Below are 18,747 nucleotides of genomic sequence, written 5' to 3' on the forward strand. Positions count from 1 at the left end.
CTACTTGATTTTGTGTACGGGCGTTGTTTAGCATTGCTCCCCTGGCATCATTCGGCACTGCAACACCGGCGTTGTTCTGCACTCCGTCACCAATGCTCTGTATCCCAGCGGTTTGCACTCCGACACCGGCGCTTTGTATCTCAGCGGTTTGCACTTTGACACCGACGCTCTGTACTCCAACACCGGCGTTGTTTCGGATAGTTGTCTTATCAATAGCTGCGTTCTTTGGTGAAGAAGGATCGTTGTTAAGCAAAGTTGTCCGTTCCAAAAGTGTATCGCGGATGAAGAGTTCACTCCATGCTCATGCTCCCTTGACACTCCAAGCCGTGCGAGTTAATTCCCTTTTGTTTGGATTCTCTTCCCTTGGCGTATACAGGTTCATAAATTCCTCCCTTGCTTCTTCCACCAAATCCAACCGCTATCGAGTCTCTTCCAACAATTCCTCGGTGCTTCGGTGTCCGTTGGCAATCTGCTGAAACCTCCGTCTGCGCTTGGCCTGTTGTGCCAAAATTAAATTTTCTTGTGTGGTGCGTATTCCATCTTTTCCCTTTATCAAATTTCTATCCTTGTTAATTTGATTTGGCATTAGTCTTCATTCCTCTGCCCTCGTTCCAGGTCCATTGGGCAACAACGCCAAATGTTTACCGTATGGGGTAAATAGATTAATGCATACAAACAATAAACAGGAACATTTAATAGCAGTACTCCTTTTATTATCCGCAAATATGCCAAAGAGATTACATAATGCTTCCCATGATGATTACAATGATCTCAAATGGTGTACATATACTTTTCGAAGAACTTTCCTGAAGGGGCCGTCAACCACATAACATTTAACGCCTACATGCTAATCTACCTGTCGGCTACACAATATTTATCGACGACATCAACCTGTCGACTACACAATATCTACCGACGACGTCAACCCGTCGGCTACACAATATCTACCGGTGACAAAGTCCATTCGCATATATGCCGAAGAGATTACATAATGCTTACAGTGATGATTACAATGATCTCAGATGGTGTACATATACTTTCTGAAGAACTTTCTCGAAGGACCCATCAGCCACATAACAAGTAACAACTACATGCTAATCTACTCGTCAGCTACACAATATTTACCGATGACATCAACCTGTCGGCTACACAATATTTACCGACAACGTCAACCCCTCGGCTACACAATATCTACCAGCAACAGTTCGCTCCTTGGAGACGACTGCTATCTTCACTAGGTTATGATCATCCTTCTTTTTGCAGATGATGTGGTTCTCTTTGCTTCTTCTCTAGACAGTTTACAGAGGCTTCTAGATGGCTTGGCTTCCTTTTGTGATCAGTGATCGCTTGTGGTTAACTTGGGTAAGACTCGGGTCATGATCTTCAATTGTTGAAAGACTTCCCATCTTCACTTCTTTTTTTAGGGTCAAGAGATTGAGATCACTACATCTTATACTTATTTGGGAGTTAAGTTTTCCGAACCACGGTTCAGTATGAGGCTAGCTATTCAGCCTAGAGTTAATAAGGGTATGGCTTCTCTTGCTTTGCTTGAGAAACAGTGTTTTAGGCATCACTTCCAAGATACCTCATCCAAGTTATCTCTCTTGGACTCTCTTGTGAGGCCAACTATTCTTTATGGGTTTGTGGTTTGCGGCCCATCTATTCTTGGTTCTGATTGGGCCTCGATCGAGTGGGTTCAAACTTTATTTTTGAAGCGCATCATTAGACATCATAGGTTCACTCCTCATAGTGTCATTCTTGCTGAGTTTGGTGCTCATCCTTTTAGTTTCGTTGCCATTTTTTATTTGGTTTGGTTCCTCCATTGCCTTTGTGGTTTTGTGGATCGTGCTGGAGTTTGTGATCAGTACTCCTATTTGGCTTATTGTTCATCTGTTTCTACTGCGAGTGCAGAGTTTGGTTCTTGCATATGATGCTAGTATGCATAGGCCTCTTCTCTGCTCAGTTCGATTGGGATTGATATTGACTGCTTCCCCCCTTTTCAGTTCTCGCTGGATGCGCCGATTCATCTTCTCCCCTCTCGGCAGGAGTTGAATGAGCATGTCAAACTTGATATTTATAGACAGTACATTTCCACTACCTGGGTTAACCCTCCTGGTGGGTTACGCCCATGGATGTCCTTTTACGTGAAGCACTTTTTGGTGATGTCTGATGGGATTATTGTTCGTCCTAGCTACTTTTCCCGATGGTGGTCTCATGCCCTGTGTATCTTTTTGGGATCTTTCAGAGTTGGTACTCACCGTCTTTGGGTTCAAATTGACCATCATATTGTCAATGGAGAGCGGATCTGTATGCTTTGTACTTTAGGTGAGGTGGAGATTGAGACTCACTTCATTTTCTATTGTCTTATATATTATGAGATTAGAGGGAGATTTTTTGGTCTGTTCTAGGAGTGCTTCTCTCTCTATGATTTTTTCAGCTACTATGATTAGCGTTGTCTTGCACTTTATCTTCGAGAGGCCACTATGCTCTATGATAGCACGATCTAGTCGTTGCTTCCACACCGGCACTCGTCTACTCAGCTCATTAGTACCTTCTTTACACCATTATCTCCTTTGCGTGGTGTGAGAAGGCCTTCTAGCTCCACTAGATCTACCAGACATTCTAGATTCGTCAAATCTCATACCAGCTATTTGCACTAGTGACACTCCTCTAAGAGTGGCCAGAGACAGAGCAGGGCCTCTACTCATTGGCAAGCATATCATTCAGTGACTGATTTCTTTTCACCTAGAAAGGACTCCTATTCTCTCTCTTGGCCTCCTCTCTATCTCTTTGTTTTGTTTCTCTTGTTGTTTATATTTATTTTCGGACACCTTTGTGTGCTCCTGCTGCTGTCAACCTCGTTGTAATCTTTCAGTCCCATAGACCTTTTGTTGGTCTTTTGTTGGACATTAATATCAGTATCTTATCTTATCTTGTCTATACACAAAAGGTATAGATACAAAAACCTCTTGCCAATGCTGATATCTTCAATATCTGATTTGACCTTTGTAGCTCACTATGCAATCCTGACCTTTGTAGCTCACTATGCAATCCTCGCATATACTGCCTCTTACTGCTCTCAACATCAAGTTCACATCACAAAATAATAGCATTACAATGTCATAGACATCACACAACTTCGCCTCTAAAGTTCTATCCTTTATACCATGTTATTATGTTCTGCTGGCCTTCAGGTCTTCAGACATGTCCCAAAATATAAAATCACTTGTGCCAACCAAAACTGTGTCTTTGCTGACAGATAAACTTCATAACACTTAGACAATTTTTGAAGTCTTTAACCAAAAATTGTATCTTCATAATATGCTGACTTAATACAGAATATATGTTGTCATAAATCACAACTCCAAACTATCTACCATATTCACCTCTTAGCCAAATTGCCAACAATTTATACATACAGAAACATATATATTTGATGAATTAGTATAGACTGGTAATTATAACATTTATAGAACTGAACTATAGATTGACTTTGCCATTTGAAATTATATTTTGATACAATATATATACCAAACTTACATCTTTATAGATGTCATGTCCCCATTTTGGAGGCAATTTGATTTAATTAATTTAATTAATTAGGTTGTCCAAAATAATGAATATTTTATGAGGATGACTAATTAATTATTTTAATTAAATAAATAAGTGGTATTAAGTTAATTATTTATAAAGTTATCAAATAAATAAATATTAAAAGGTAACTTTATATTTAATTAATTTAATAAAGTGACTTGAATTATAAAATATTTTATAAAGTCACTTAATAGATAAAATAAAATAATGTTCTAGAAGTTTCTGGAGGAAGTGGAGAAAAAATAATAAATAGGCACCTCGGGCTTCATTCTGATCATCCAGTTGTTTATTTCTCTCTTGACATCAAATTGTGATTTAGTCACATAGTCTATTGTGGAGCCAAGTGGTTTCAGATAGTCAGTTGATCTTTGGGAACGAAAACTCCCTTGGATTTGCATAACTGAGGAAGTGAAATATCTTCTGAAGGGTTGCACATTTGGAGGTGATACTTCAGTCACTTCAGCTATGGCATCATTGGGCCTAAGGCCATTTTTCAGCATTTCAGCATTTCAGGAGGCATTTTTAGTAGGGCCGAAATTATTGGAGGTCATTTCTAGCAGGTCCGAAATTATAGGAAGCCATTTTAAAGCAGAACAAAAAAAAGCAGGCTGAAAAAGCAGACTCGAAAAAAGTAGTTGGAAAAAGCAGTCTGAAAAAAAGCAATTCGAAAAAGCAAAAACGAAAAAAGCAAATCCGGAAAAAGCAAGTGGAAAAAGCAAATCGGAAAAAAACAAAGCAAAAGGGGCAGTATTGTAGAAAATTATTACAGCCATCTACAATCAGGTTCTTCACTTCTCATTTGGCATATTTTCTGAGAAATGTAGGTTTTCAGCTGAGTACAAAATATAGCTTCAGCACTTCACCATTCTCATATTGTACTTGTCTTTGTTTGCCATTTGGCATTATTGGTATCAAAAGAAGGCTAGGATTTTGCAATTGAAAGAGCATTGTAATTTTTAGACTATCTATATTGCAAACCTAGAGTTTGATGATCAGCTTAGTAGTTTGCATGCCAATTGTTTGACAAAATGTCAATTGGCTGTAAGTTCTCTTTTTGGCATAAATAATGTTATAATTTTGCATACTAAGTGTTTATATTAATGCCACTTGGTTGTAAGTGCATTAATGCCATCTTAGGTTGCATCCAAAGTATTTTTCGTAACCACTAGTTGCTGTAGCTGCATATTGCAAGTAGTGAAGTCTCATATTTGTATTGAATATTGTCAAAATTAGATGCACATTCATGTTAGGTCATTGTTTAAAGAATCTGGAGTTTTTTTTGTAAGCATTCTCTTTGATGCAAATCGAAACAAGAGTCATTGCAGCAATCTGAAAAGTTATATCAGTCATATGACCCCTTGTATGCGAAGTGTTCGACAAAATTCTTCGAGCCTTCAATCAACATTTTAAAGTCGGAATTGAGCAGGATTATTACAGTGGTATTAGAGCTTGCTTGCAAAGTGTTTGACGAAATGTCAAACCACTGAAGTATAAAGATTTTTGGTGTTTGAAGAAGTTATAACCTGTTGAGGTTATTACAATAGAGTTTTATATATTGTCAACTGATGAACACTGTATTTGCTGCTCTGTATAACATGTTTTGAGATCTCTTTATTCTCAAATCGGTGACTATTCTTCTATGCCTGAAATGAATGGATGTGAAAGTCTTTTTATTTCTTATGGTTGGGTTGAGGAGTTTGTCACTATGGGATGTGTCCTATTTTCACACAACTCTTGCCGTCACTAACCACCCAATTAATAACTTTTCAATTTCTATGATTATTTCCAATCATAACCCTAGAGCTTTGTGTTTCGTTCCACATGCCCATTAACTTTACTGAGTCATCTCTCCTTTGACTGCTGCCACCTATCCCTTCAACACTTGTTAATTCAGTCCTGAGTTAGGGTCTTGCTAGTCCACCCCTCTCAAGCTTGCTTGTCCACAAGCAATTTCAAGTTTGGATGATTGAAGATTTTTTCTACTTCCCATGTGGTGTCTTTTTCAGGTAAACCCTTCCATTTGATTAAGAATTTGGGTACGGTATTATTCCTTAATCATTTTTATCTCATATTGAGGACTATTTTTGGATCTAAAATTAGTTTATTCTCATTAACCAAAGAGATAATTTCCTGTTAATGTTTACCTGCAATGATTATGCAGTCTCCTTATTGATGACTACCTTGTTCTCAAGCTTTCATAGTTCGGCTATGTTGAGCCTTCATTCATATTTCTGTTACCTTTTTGTGCCTTGCTGATTTAATTCCTCCTTTGGATGGCTTCTTGATTATGTTATTATTTTATTCATTCACTCTTTCTTCGAATATTTCCAACGGGATGGCCTTTCTCTCTGTTTGTATGATCAAGCTAGTGGCTGTTTCGTGGTTCCAGCTTTTATGACACAGTTTTCTTCCAGTGATTTCTTTTTGACCCTTCATAAATGTTTGAAAGTGAAACTACATCCTTGACAACCGTCGTCGTTCTCATTCATTGTAGCGTTGTATGGGAGTTTTAAGTTTGTTGACAGTGGTCCTGTTATCTTCATTGGAATTTATTTTGGCTAGAGGACAAAATGGAGATTATTACTTGGCATCCATACACGGTGGAACTTAGAACGATGTGGATTGTAACTGTCAGCATGCAGCTAGTATGCCTCGAGCGGCGGTCTTTTCAGATTCCTCCATTATGGTTATTATCCGCATCATGTATTCTGGGCAGTGATGGTTTTCTTGGGGTCGATTCAAGGAAAAGTTGGCATGAGAAATAATGGATTTGTGTCTCTGATTAGGGTATTTGAAGTGTGATCATTGTATTTTTTGCTTCAGCGATATTTGTATTCACTTTAGACATCTTGTACTTGATCAATGCTTGACCATTTTGCTGTCTATCTTTTCCATTTAGAATCTGTGAGATACATGATGTATTGTTCATATTGTAGGAGGTAAGCAAGCTATGGATGAACTGTTATCAGGTTCTTCTGGCTGAGTAACAGGATTTAGCGATTCATACTACAAAATTGCTGTGTATGATTGTTGTATGTTAAGTGATTATGGGAGGATATTCTTGTTGATTGAAGTATCTGTGAGATACTTAATTGTTCTTGATATTTTGTATGTGTAAAGAGGCTTATTGGTGATTGATAAAAATTATCAATCATAAATGTGACATTGTGAAGTTTAGTTTAATTTTATTGAGCTTCAATAAATAATCTATATTTTTGTGGGTTGGGTTTTTCACTCGTAAGTGGAGGGTTTTCTTAGGATAAGTTCTGGTGTCATCTGTTTTTTGGAATTTTGAGTTTCAGTTATTTGTATTTCCATGGTATTTGGTTCAAAATTTAACATAGCATCAGAGTGGGTCTAAGGAAACAATCCAGAACCAAATATTTTTATGTTTTGAATTATTCTTTTCTCTACTTAAGTTTTCTTGTTTCTATAATGGTGAATGGATTGAAAGTTGAAGACAGGTTGGATGGAGCATCCAATTTCACTTCATGGAAATTTAAAGTCCTAATTACGCTTGAAGAGAATGATCTTCTTAACTACGTGAAGTCTGATGTTGCTGAGCCTTCTGATGAAACTGAGAAAGCACAATGGAGAAAGAACAATATCATGGCAAGAAAGATTCTAATTGATTTTGTTATTGGATCATCTGGTAACTGGCATAATCAAGTTGGATTCAGCTAATGAGATGCTTGATTGCCTTCGAAGTTTGTATGAATTCAACAACACTAGCAGAGCCCTAGCCTTGAGACGTCAACTGCTACATATTAAGGTGGTAAAGGAAAACCTGTTATATCCTCCTTTTTGAAGATTATAGAATTGAAGGATCAGCTAAATGCTATTGGAGAATCAATTGAGGACAAAGACCTGTTTATGTTGGCCATGGATGGCCTTCCTCACTCTTAAAAATCTTTCATTCAAGAGAATAGTGGAAGAGATGAACTTCCCAACTTTGATTGCTTGAGAGCTGATTTCATTCAAGAGTATTGCAGATTGGAGGCGAGAGGAAATGGGTGGAACTCTCACTATGAAGATCATGTTCTTGCTGCTTATACATCTTAAAACAAAAAGATCTTTCTAGAATTCAATGTTTCAGATGTGAAAAGTAAGGTCACTTTGCAAGAGATAGTTTATCAAAATCAAAACAGCAAGCTGTTGCTGCAAAAGTTTATGTTGCTTCACCTCATAAGGAATATAGTGGCATTTCAGAAGGATTCTTATTTTTAAGTATTACTTTTCTGATTGTATCATCAAATTCGCCTCTTCAATGGATCAAATTCGTAAGTATACTGGCTCTGTGCTGCTTGTTTTGAATTGATATTGAAATGCTTCCCTTGTCCCTCATTTATAGAAATAGAGCAGAAATTAGTGAAGGGTAGCGTTGCTCAAGAAGACAGACCTGATTTTAATTAATTTTGAACACTAATGATACAACAAGGGTGGCCAACCTGATTTGTCCTTCAAACACTTGATTTTCTTGCATCATACTTCATTTGTTTTCCCTCTATTCATTTCGACCTTTATGAAATTCAGCTCAAGTCGCCTTTTCATGAATATTTTAAATGAGTTCTTTCTTCATGATTTTTTCAAATCAAATCAACCTTCATGAATTTTAAATTAAATCATTCTCAATGAAATGTATGAAATTATAACATCAATTGGCCCTTCATGGAATTTCTAAACTAATTTCATCATCATAAATTTTTAAGAACAAGTCACCCTCCATCATATTTATAAATAAATTATTAATATCATCTTCATAAAATTTTAAAATCAATTCGCCCTTCATGATTGAGGATTGGCTGTGCAATAATGAAAGAGCTTATGCTAAACACATTGGTGTTACCACAATCCAGTGATTACAATGATTCATCAAATTTAATAAACTGCTGGAATACCTCATAAATATAGATAATTGATGTTAAAAAGAACCCAACAAGGAATAGTGAGAGACCTTGTATAATTGAAGTGTGGCACAGGTGTAAGTCTGATAACACCCTTTTTGCTGCTGGTTATCTGTCAAATCAGACTCTGATACTTTGCTGATAATGCACATAAAACACAAATGGAAGCATTAGAACCATATCTGAAAGTAATTAAAGTCCTCAAAACTCTTTAATCTATTGCTGGAACTGATCCCATATCAGTCAGATTGATGTGCAATGGCAAAGAATACAGGTCTGACATGTTCAGCCAGCAATTAGGACGGCAGGTATAAAGGGCTATGTGGATCACCTAAAGGCCATGAAGATTTTCACAAGTCTGATTCCAAACTGATTGGGATATTTATTCTGTAAAGGTCTGGATGACATTAGACAATCAGAAAAATTTCAAATATCACACACAAGATAGCATATGGTACGGCCTCACTAACAATCATTCTGCTCTTTCAATACTGTAGAACCTGCCAATGTAACTTTGTACAACTAGGATGAAAACACAAAAACCAATCTCAAACGCTTACAACAATTCCAAAGGTATGTCCTGGTATAGATGAAATGTAGGATCAGCACAGGGAATGGCCTGATCTCATAAACACTTCAAATTATTTGATACAAATGGTTAAAAACACTAGACAAACAAAATCAAAATCTGCAACTTAAAAAGACATCAAAATCCTCCATGTCTGCAACCCAAACTTGAAGCTCCAATCTGTAGCACAATAGTGATTCCTGGATGAAATCACACCAACTAGGTAGGGAATTTTTTGTGCTCAAACGATTTTGGAAGAACTTAGGTTCTATGCATGGCCAAAACAAATGTTTCCTAGTCTAGCCTTTCCCTTTTGGTTCCTATTCACACCTAGTTGGTTTGGTTAGTTTGGTGGAGATGTGCATGCATGTGATTCCATCCACTTTATCCTATTGTGGTTGTACATTTGCCCCCTCCCCCCCTCCCACCTCTCTCTCTCTCTCTCTCTCTCTCGCTCTCTCTCTCTGTGGCATGCTTGCCTGCCCTCATATGCATATTGCATCCTTTGTACAGATAATTGTTATTTTATCATGTTGATCCTCTTCTATTTATGTAATTAGCTCTTAGTCATCTTGATCTTGGGATACCTACCTCCATAGCTAATTCTAACATTTGGGATTTAAAATGAAATTGGACACCAGCTCAAGCATTCTAGTGACTAAGATCATTAGCATGGAGACACTAGCATTCTAAAAGAAACAAGTTTGAAGGGTACAATGATTAGAGCTATAACAGTGGATTTGGCTACACTAAAATAAGTGTGAGACCTAAAGTGAAATGTGTGAAGTATGCACTTTTCATCTCTACAATGTATATGTGTAATACACAATACACATGTCCATTTGATTTGGAATTGTGAAGTCATAAGAGAAATAAAAAATGTATAGGTCAAGGAAAATAATGGTATAATGGAATAATGGGTATGATTCAATCAAAACTTTCATAAGAAAAGCTTGCCTTTGGTTCTGACGACCCCTTGGATTTTGATGTCTAGCAGATCTAGATCTACAATTGTTTTGAAGAACTAGGAAAGGTTTTTGGCTCATTAACAGGTGAAATGAGTCCTAAATATGATTTAAGAGGAATGGACGCTAAAATTAGTGTGACATAGAGTGACAAGTGCCGAGTATGCTCTTTTGTCTCTACAAGTTGTAAGTTACAAACTTGCAAGATAGCACATTTTCTTGACAGAAGGCAATTTGTTGGCACTTAGCACTGTTAGCAGGGCCGTCTACTGCATATTGTTAGGAAAATGGTGTCTCAACCTTGCACTAATAGAATATTAAAAGGTTACTATTGATAAATGAGTGGGGGGGTTGCAAGCGGATAGTTCCCCTCACCCCCCCAGTGGGGAATTTAAGGGCTATGTGCCAAACCCACAATTTGTGTATAGTTTATCATTGCAAATCTTGATAGTTTATCATCTGGCCACATATCTCACAGTGAATATTTTGTGCAGTTTGCTTGCCCTAGAAGGAAACCCTATTTTATGAGGGTATTGTATTACGGTTGTGTACCATGATGTATTTTGAGAGAAACCAGCTGCTAAGTTGCCTGTAGATGTCCATTGGTGATAATCCTGTAAGAAGTTTACTCTGCAAGCATATCATAATCCGTTGACGTCTGAATAATATATTGAGCAGTTTTTTGAGTGTGAGGTTTATCTTCCAAAAGGGTTTTCCCCAAGTAAATCATTGTGTTGTGGAATGCATGTTCTAAATTGTTTATTTTTGTTTAGTTTAGGATTATTAAGGAAAAAAACTGAGAGGTCCTTTATATAGTTAAATTGTCCTACTGAATTTCCAATATAAAATACAAACAAACTGTTGGAATGAATATATGGATACAATCTAGACTTTACATCTTGTTGCATCGATATGTAGGCATAACCAGGCTTGTTTCTGTGTATTTTACAGTTATTCTGGAAATGCAAATCTCATTATTAAAGGATCTGGAAGAAATCATGTAGCAATAATTGCCAGTACTATTGGAGCTTTTTCACTTCTTTCGGCAGTAGCAATTACTGTTTTCTATGTACACTTTTGGAGGCGCTCAACTAAAGAAACTACAGAAAAATGTGGTTAGCCAATAATGATTTCCCTGTTTCTATTTGTTTGGTTTTCAGCCAAAATGTGAAGAACTAAGGTTTACTGTCTGTGTTACACTTGTTGGTTGTGCATAGATACAATGGAAATTCAAACAGCCACCTCACATATCTCGCTATCGGAAGAGAGTGAAGATGTGCTGAAGGATGTTACAATAGAAATGACTCACTGTTTTACATTAGCTGAGTTAGAAGTTGCAACTGAGGGGTTTAAAAAGAAGATTGGCTCTGGGGGCTTTGGACCTGTCTACTACGGAACCACAAAGGATGGCAAAGAAGTTGCAGTAAAGGTTTTGTCAAGTGATTCCCAGCAGGGTAAAAGAGAGTTTCTGAATGAGGTAATCAATGGATATTCATTTACTAAATGCTTGTGCACACATCAAATAAATCCCATGATGTATACAAACAATTATGTATATTTAGTTTAATTATATGAATATTTTCTGATGAGCTTAAGATAACAGTCCTCTCACTGTTCACACATACAGTGCTAAAATTATTTGTATTTCAAAATTCAGTATAATTTTTTCTTATGATCATGTAGGTTGCTCTGATGTCAAGGATACATCATCGGAATCTTGTTGCTTTGCTTGGTTATTGCCAAGATCAAGGGAAAACTATTCTTGTTTATGAGTACATGCACAATGGAAGCTTACGAGAGCATCTTCATGGTAAAGCTCACTTTCTCATCTCAATTACTTGGCACATGCATTTTATGCAATTCCCAACTTATTAGGGTTTAACAATAAACTCTTTTAGGCTCTGCCAGTCAGAAAAATCATCTGGATTGGATCAGCCGACTTCAACTTGCTGAAGACGCAGCTAAAGGTTGTGCACATCATATAGACTGTTTATATTGCACATTTTATTCCACTATCAGATAGATTGTGAATATTTTCTCGTCTTACTATAGTTCCATGTGCTGGATCATAATCTCGTTAATTGACATATTGGATACTATGGAAAGTCATATTGAATAAATAGGAAAATGACAAAATGCATTCATAATTATGCATGCAAACCAAGTGAGATAAATATCCTGCTGATTATCTTGTATTATTATCCAGGCATTGAATATCTCCACACAGGATGCAATCCAAGTATCATACATCGGGATTTGAAGAGCAGCAATATCCTTCTTGATAATGAAATGCGGGCAAAGGTCTCTGACTTTGGGCTTTCGAGATTAGCAGCAAATGGAACAAGTCATATATCAAGCATAGTCAGAGGAACTGTTGGCTACTTGGATCCTGAGTAATAAACAGAAATACTCGCATGTAAATTTGGATGTAAACTTAAAAATATCGACGTTCTAATCCATCCATGATATTTGCAGGTACTATGTCTCTCAGCAATTGACTGAAAAAAGCGATGTTTATAGTTTTGGGGTTGTACTCCTGGAAATGCTTTCTGGTCAAGAAGCCATATCTAACGAGAGCTTTGGGGTTGAATTCCGCAACATAGTACAATGGGTCAGTATACCTGAGCTATCAAGAAATTATATTCTAAAATGGGAAAGGCAATGAAATGAATGGCATTTAATGTAAAAAAGCTTGTATTTTGTTTATTTTACAGCTAAATGTAAAATTACTAAGATACCAGACATTATACATCAAGATTAATGCTAGGAATGAACTAAATGGCAGCTGACATAAATTAGTTAGCGTTGTGTAATTCCACTGTTAAAGTACTTTATATTACATCAGTATTCATGCATTTAGTTAATCTACAGGCAAGATCCCATATTGACAAAGGAGATATTCAACGGATTATAGACCCAGCCCTAGGAACAAATTTCAACATCCAGTCTGTCTGGAAGATTGCAGAAAAAGCAATGCTTTGTGTTCAGCCATATGGAAAAGTACGGCCGACAATGTCAGATGTGGTGAAGGAGATACAAGAGGCTATTAACATTGAGAAAGAATCTGAATCTTCAGATGAGGAACTTTTTGATATAATGTCAAGACATTCAAGACACTCTTCACTTATCTCAAACACTCTTGATTCTATTGTCTCAGACCCATCTCTCTCTTTGGATGACTCTATTATACTGCCAAGTGCGAGATAGTTGTTAGGAAGTTGGCGGTAGTGGAGCACATCTTGTAAAAGATCATATAAAAAATGGGTGGCTATCTATTTGAGGAAGTCTATCAGAAAGTCTTACCCAAATCACTAATTTTTTCAAAGTTATTGTATGCAGTTTTGATCAGTTCATACAAAAGCCTACAAACTGTTAGGTTAAAGCGTCTCCAACAGAACTTATGTTCTTGCTCTGTGACATTAGATTATTCTTATTCTTTGTATTTCACCATAAAGAGATCCGTTTATGATCTTCAATGTAAACTAATCTAAAAAGGTTGCATTTGGTTTTCTATTTGCATGGATATGCACATGGCTCATTATCTGTGAACAATAAAGGCTTCATGAATCATCCATACGCACCTTGAATATGGATTTGTTGATCTCCTGAATTGGCTATGCTGGCATCAAAAGACCTGTCTTATAAGTTTAATAATTAATTTTTAAAACTTTTTTATAAAGGCATTTGAACCGGTACAGTTAAAAGCAGGGCAGAGATATTAGAACCTGTATATCTATATAGGCTATGCAGCATCAAAAGACCCATATTAAAATTTAATCATTAAATTTAATTTTGATAATTTTACAAGGGCGTCATCACAGAATACCTTTGAGCAAGTAAATTTTTTAGAGATATATATATATATGATAATTTTACAAGGGCGTCATCACAGAGTACCTTTGAACTTGTAATTTTTTTAGATATATATATATATATATATATATATATATATAATTTTGGAAAAGTTTGTTCCCTCAACACCACATCAAAGAATCTTGACATTACAAATTAAAAATAAATAAACCTATATTCTAGAAGTTAAAGAATGACAATTTCTCTCTTCAAAGTTTTATTTATGTGACTGATGTTCTTTTTACATTTTTGGGGAAAGCATGTTATGTGAATTTTTAAGTTCTGGTTAATAATATTGGTTAATTATTATTGCCGTTAATGTTCAAATTTATTTTTTAAGATGATACAAAATGGAACATTGTTGGAGGATAAAACTCATTAAATTAATTTTTTTATAAGATCTCAATTACATTAAATATTGAAGGAAAGTTATCTCCAACCTAACTTCAATTTAATATTTAGGGAGAAATGCATAAATTAAAATATCTTTGAAAGGGTTTGCATTGAAGGGGAAAAAAATGTTTACGTGGGAGGCTCAAACACTTAATTGTTATAGTTGTTTATTGTAATCCTACTAAAATCTAGTTAATATCTATTCTATATTTAAAATATCGAAATGTTGAATTTTTTTTTAACTTCAAATTTTATTAAAGATGAAAGATGAAAAAATTGAGTGCCTACATTTTGACTTATTTAAAATATACAATATATATTGGCTAGTAATAGCTGTGATTGACATAACACATTAAATAAATCAATACGATTAGAGTTGGCATTTAGAGTGGTGGTTTATATCATAGTTAGAGTTACCATTTGATATACAATTTAATGCATGCATCAGGTTAGTATTAGGGTTGGAGTTTGGTTTAGATTTATTATTATGATAAGGGTTAGGGTTTAGTGTTAAGGTTCAATTTATGGTCATGGTTAGCAATAGAATTGTGGTTTCTGTTAGGGTTAGGGTCGAGGTTAGGATTATGGCTAAGATTAGAATTACAGTTAGGATTTAGTATATATTTATGATTATAGTTAGGGTTAGGGTCAAGGTTAGGATTATGGTTAAGATTAGAATTACAATTAGGATTTAGGTTATATTAATGATTATAGTTAGGGTTAGGGTTTAGACTTATGGTTAGGGATGATATTAAGGTTAGAGTTTAGTGTTAAGGCTTAGTGCTATATGTTGAATAAATTAGGGCTAGTGTTAGCATTTATATCATGGTTAGGTATAGCACCAAGTTTATGTTTTTCCATTTACAATTAAATTTTAGCATTTATGATTAGGGTTTAGCATTTAATGAGTATGATTATGGTTAGGGTTAGGGTTTAGGTTTATGCTTATGCTTACTATAGTTACAATTAGGATTTGATGTGTAGGTTTAATCGTAAGGTGAGGTTTATAGTTAGGCTAAGGGTTAGAATTATGATTAGACATAGGTTTGGGTTTAGCTTTGGATTATGGTTAGGGTTAGAATTATTATTATTATTATATTATAGTTAACATTTAGAGTTAGGATTATTTTTCAGGGTTAGGGTTTATAATTATGGTTATGATCAATATTTAGGGATAATATTGGGATTAGGATTTAGGATTATGGTATAGAATTTAAGGTTATGATTATGGTCAATGTAAGGGCATACATTGTAGATAGTTTTATTATTAGAATATGATTCTCATTATGGTTATGTTATATAGTTAGAGTTAGAGTTAATATTAGGGGCATATTTAGGATTATGATACAAATGAGGGTTTTGATTAGTGCTTATGATTATGATTATCATCAAGGTTAGGATTAGGGTTGAGATAAGGCTTACAATTAGGATTACCATTAGGGTTTATATATTGGTTAATAATAGAGTTAGGAGGAATTCTTTGAAAGTTCATGGCATGGTTTAGGCTATGGTTATATTTATGTTTCATGTTTGGATTAGGGTTTAACATTTAGGTACAAGGTTTTTTATGATTATGGTTAGAGTGAGGGTTTAGATCATGCATAGTGTTATGGTTAGATTCAGGGTATTGATTAGAGTTGGGATTAGGGCTTATAATTAGGATTATCATAAAGGTTAGGGTTTACATCATGGTTATCATTATGGTTAGGGTTGTGGTTTTGAATGTGGTTGAGATTAAGGCTTAAGTTTCAAGTGTAGATGCATGAATAGGTGCGAAAAAGTTACATATTGAAGGTGACACATAAATAGTTATTAATACCATTATTAAAGGTGATATGGAGGCATGACATCTCCAAAACTACATCTCTAGATTCAATGCCGAGTTGACATCCTTGGACGAATACAAGATCTCACACATAAAAATAAATGAGAACATAGAGCCTAGCACAATATCAAACAAGGCTTTAAACCTTAATATTCTTGAAATTGCCATTGATAATTATTTTGATGTTAGTTGAGAGCAATGAAAGCAACCTGACAATTATTCTCCTACTCCTTTAACTAGACACTTTACCCTCTCATTAATGCAACATGCAACTAGTGAAGTTAAGGGGGTGTTTTTATAATGTGCTACAATTGATGTGACAAGTCTTAATTTCACCCCAGTGATAACCACCTTAAAAAATGATGTGTGCTCCCTCAAACTTATAGCTTTGCATGTTCTAGAGGAATTGCAGAGAAAACTAGTGAGTTGTGAAAAATGGAAACCTTTCACTCTCAATTGTAGGAAAAAATATAATCCCTTGCATGGATACAATAGAAGAATTAATTTGGATAAATTATTCAAATTTACTCACCAAAGACTTGTAGATGTGGTTGATTGGCTACTTGCAAAGATGCTCTATGAGTTGGAGAATCACAATCTCAACAACACAAACATTTATTCCATGATTATGACGTGGGCTCTACAATTCAAAGAAGGTAGGGACATTTTATGTTTATGATGATTAAGTTGGTTCTCAAAGAGGCTATATTAGGCTTAGAAGAAATTTTGGATGCATCAATTCCTAGCAGTGACATCAATTTGGGAGAGAAGCACATTGGTATTAAAAAAAATGTAGGCATGAAATACACTACATTTGTCGAGAGATTTTATGAAAGACTAAGGAAAAAACATTTTAAGGAGGCAAGGAAGGCTTGGTATACCTAAGAATATTGGTCATGTAATTGATAATTGACATGGACATTGCCTAAATGAAAACTTGTGTGGGTTGGTCTACAAAAGATTAGGAACAACTGCAAGAGCTTAGGAGAGCAAGGGAGGAGACATATAAAAGTGATGAAGATAGATTTGTGGCCATAATTAATGCAATGCTTAGAGAAAGTATTCAAGGATTTGTCTCATGCACCCTTAGATGATGCCAAGATGAGCTTCCCTCTTTCGATGTTTCCTTGGTGGTGGTTTGTGTGGGTTGGTGTCCCATTTTCAGTTTCTTTAATGTTTTTTGCAAAAATTCTCAAATTATTGTGGTGTTTGGGTTACTATGAAAGGATGGTCTAGCTTTCTTATAATCTAATCTTCATCAAAACATGTTATATTGCTAGTTTTGTTTAAAATTTAAAGGGTCTAGGGAAATTTTATGTTAGAAGCAAGATATGTATCCTTTCATTTTGGTTGTGGATAATAGAAAATTGAAAATCAGCTAGGAAAGGTAGGAAATGATGTAACTGTTACTCCTATTTGCATTTGAGTGTTGTCATTAGTGCAAAACTATGGTGAAGATAAAGGTTGGTTAATAAAGGTCAGAGAGGTAGGTGAACCTTGACATCAAACACAATTGTTTTATTGCACCAAGCATATATGTATATTGAAGTGAGGTTTAAGTCAACAAATAGAATGATTATTGAGTGTAATAGTTATCATGAAATATATGTATACCAAGCATGCATATTACTGGGGGACGCCATATTACCAAGAAGAGAAGATAGTGTTTATCAAGTGATACAGAATGCATGTAAATAATTATAATTGCACATAATTTATGTGATTGATTTCTATTGAGCTAGGAAACAATTTCCATGGATTGAGACGAAGATTAGGTAAGATTTATTGGAAATGAAAGATGAGTTTATGGATCCCTAGGTGAAAGTATTGACCAATGAAAATAAAGAAAGGAATATTGGTAAGCGTGAATGAATGAGAATCATTGATCTAATTGATCAAGCACTCCAAAAGTTTTAGAACCCTAATTAGGTCACATATGGTGGAAACCAAAGGATTTCTATATAAAGAGGGATCGAGAGCATATTACAAATTTTTGATGAGAGATGAAGTTATGTTGAGATAATGATAATTTGGTTATATTGCAGTAGAACAGATCTATCAAGCAGAGATTAAGGGAAGATTAGTTGAAATCAACCATGGGTAGGTGATATTAGACCATATTAGATTGGATATGAACTAGACAAAGTGAGTTGCATTATATTAGATCGATTTACTATTACTTTCTTACCATTGTATGAGAAAATTTCCTAATGGAGTGGACCTAACAGTCCTATTATAAAATCTCCTAACCAAGTACACGCTTGAAGAGTGTTGTTAAATCCTCTAACAAGGTGAACTTTAACATGTTCTATTGTATTACTCCTAATAGGGTAAGTCACTAAAAGTGGCATCTTTGTATTCCCTAATGGAAATGTTAGATTGTGGTGATTGATCAGAAAAGTACTGTACATACTTCATAAATTCTTTAGGGCTCAGGGCATCGCCTCAAAAATTTGTTTTGGGCCTTATTTTATCAGGATTTTTGGGCCAAAATGTAATTATTAAATGTAACCCTAAAGTGGTAAAAATACTTGTATAAAAGGGCTTAGGGTTAGGGATTGTTTCATAGTTGTGATGCAAAATTGGTTCTTGCGGCGATATTGAGCTGTAAGGGATTATGAATTGTAATCAAGTTGTAATTACTGA

At 35.3% G+C, this 18,747-nt stretch overlaps 1 protein-coding gene across 2 annotated transcripts in view; it reads left to right on the plus strand.

The window, feature by feature from the left end:
• Nucleotides 1-13,544, plus strand: part of LOC149570290 (Leucine-rich repeat protein kinase family protein) — a 260,412-nt gene extending 246,868 nt beyond the window's left edge. Inside the window, exons 9-15 of one of the 2 annotated variants that reach the window (XM_089822925.1) lie at nucleotides 10,983-11,143; nucleotides 11,249-11,508; nucleotides 11,715-11,841; nucleotides 11,930-11,998; nucleotides 12,238-12,424; nucleotides 12,507-12,642; nucleotides 12,903-13,544. In XM_089822925.1, coding sequence (XP_089679051.1) covers nucleotides 10,983-11,143; nucleotides 11,249-11,508; nucleotides 11,715-11,841; nucleotides 11,930-11,998; nucleotides 12,238-12,424; nucleotides 12,507-12,642; nucleotides 12,903-13,238 — 1,276 coding nt within the window. In that variant the 3' untranslated portion in view covers nucleotides 13,239-13,544. Of the gene's footprint in view, nucleotides 1-10,982; nucleotides 11,147-11,248; nucleotides 11,509-11,714; nucleotides 11,842-11,929; nucleotides 11,999-12,237; nucleotides 12,425-12,506; nucleotides 12,643-12,902 lie in introns of both variants that reach the window. The other variant, XM_089822924.1, reaches the window with a different exon arrangement.
• Nucleotides 13,545-18,747: the final 5,203 nt, after the last annotated feature.

This window comes from Cupressus sempervirens, chromosome 3 (genome assembly GCF_028749045.1).
Source record: "Cupressus sempervirens isolate cs-2001-9-10 chromosome 3, ASM2874904v1, whole genome shotgun sequence".
In the NCBI taxonomy this organism is placed as follows: domain Eukaryota; kingdom Viridiplantae; phylum Streptophyta; class Pinopsida; order Cupressales; family Cupressaceae; genus Cupressus; species Cupressus sempervirens.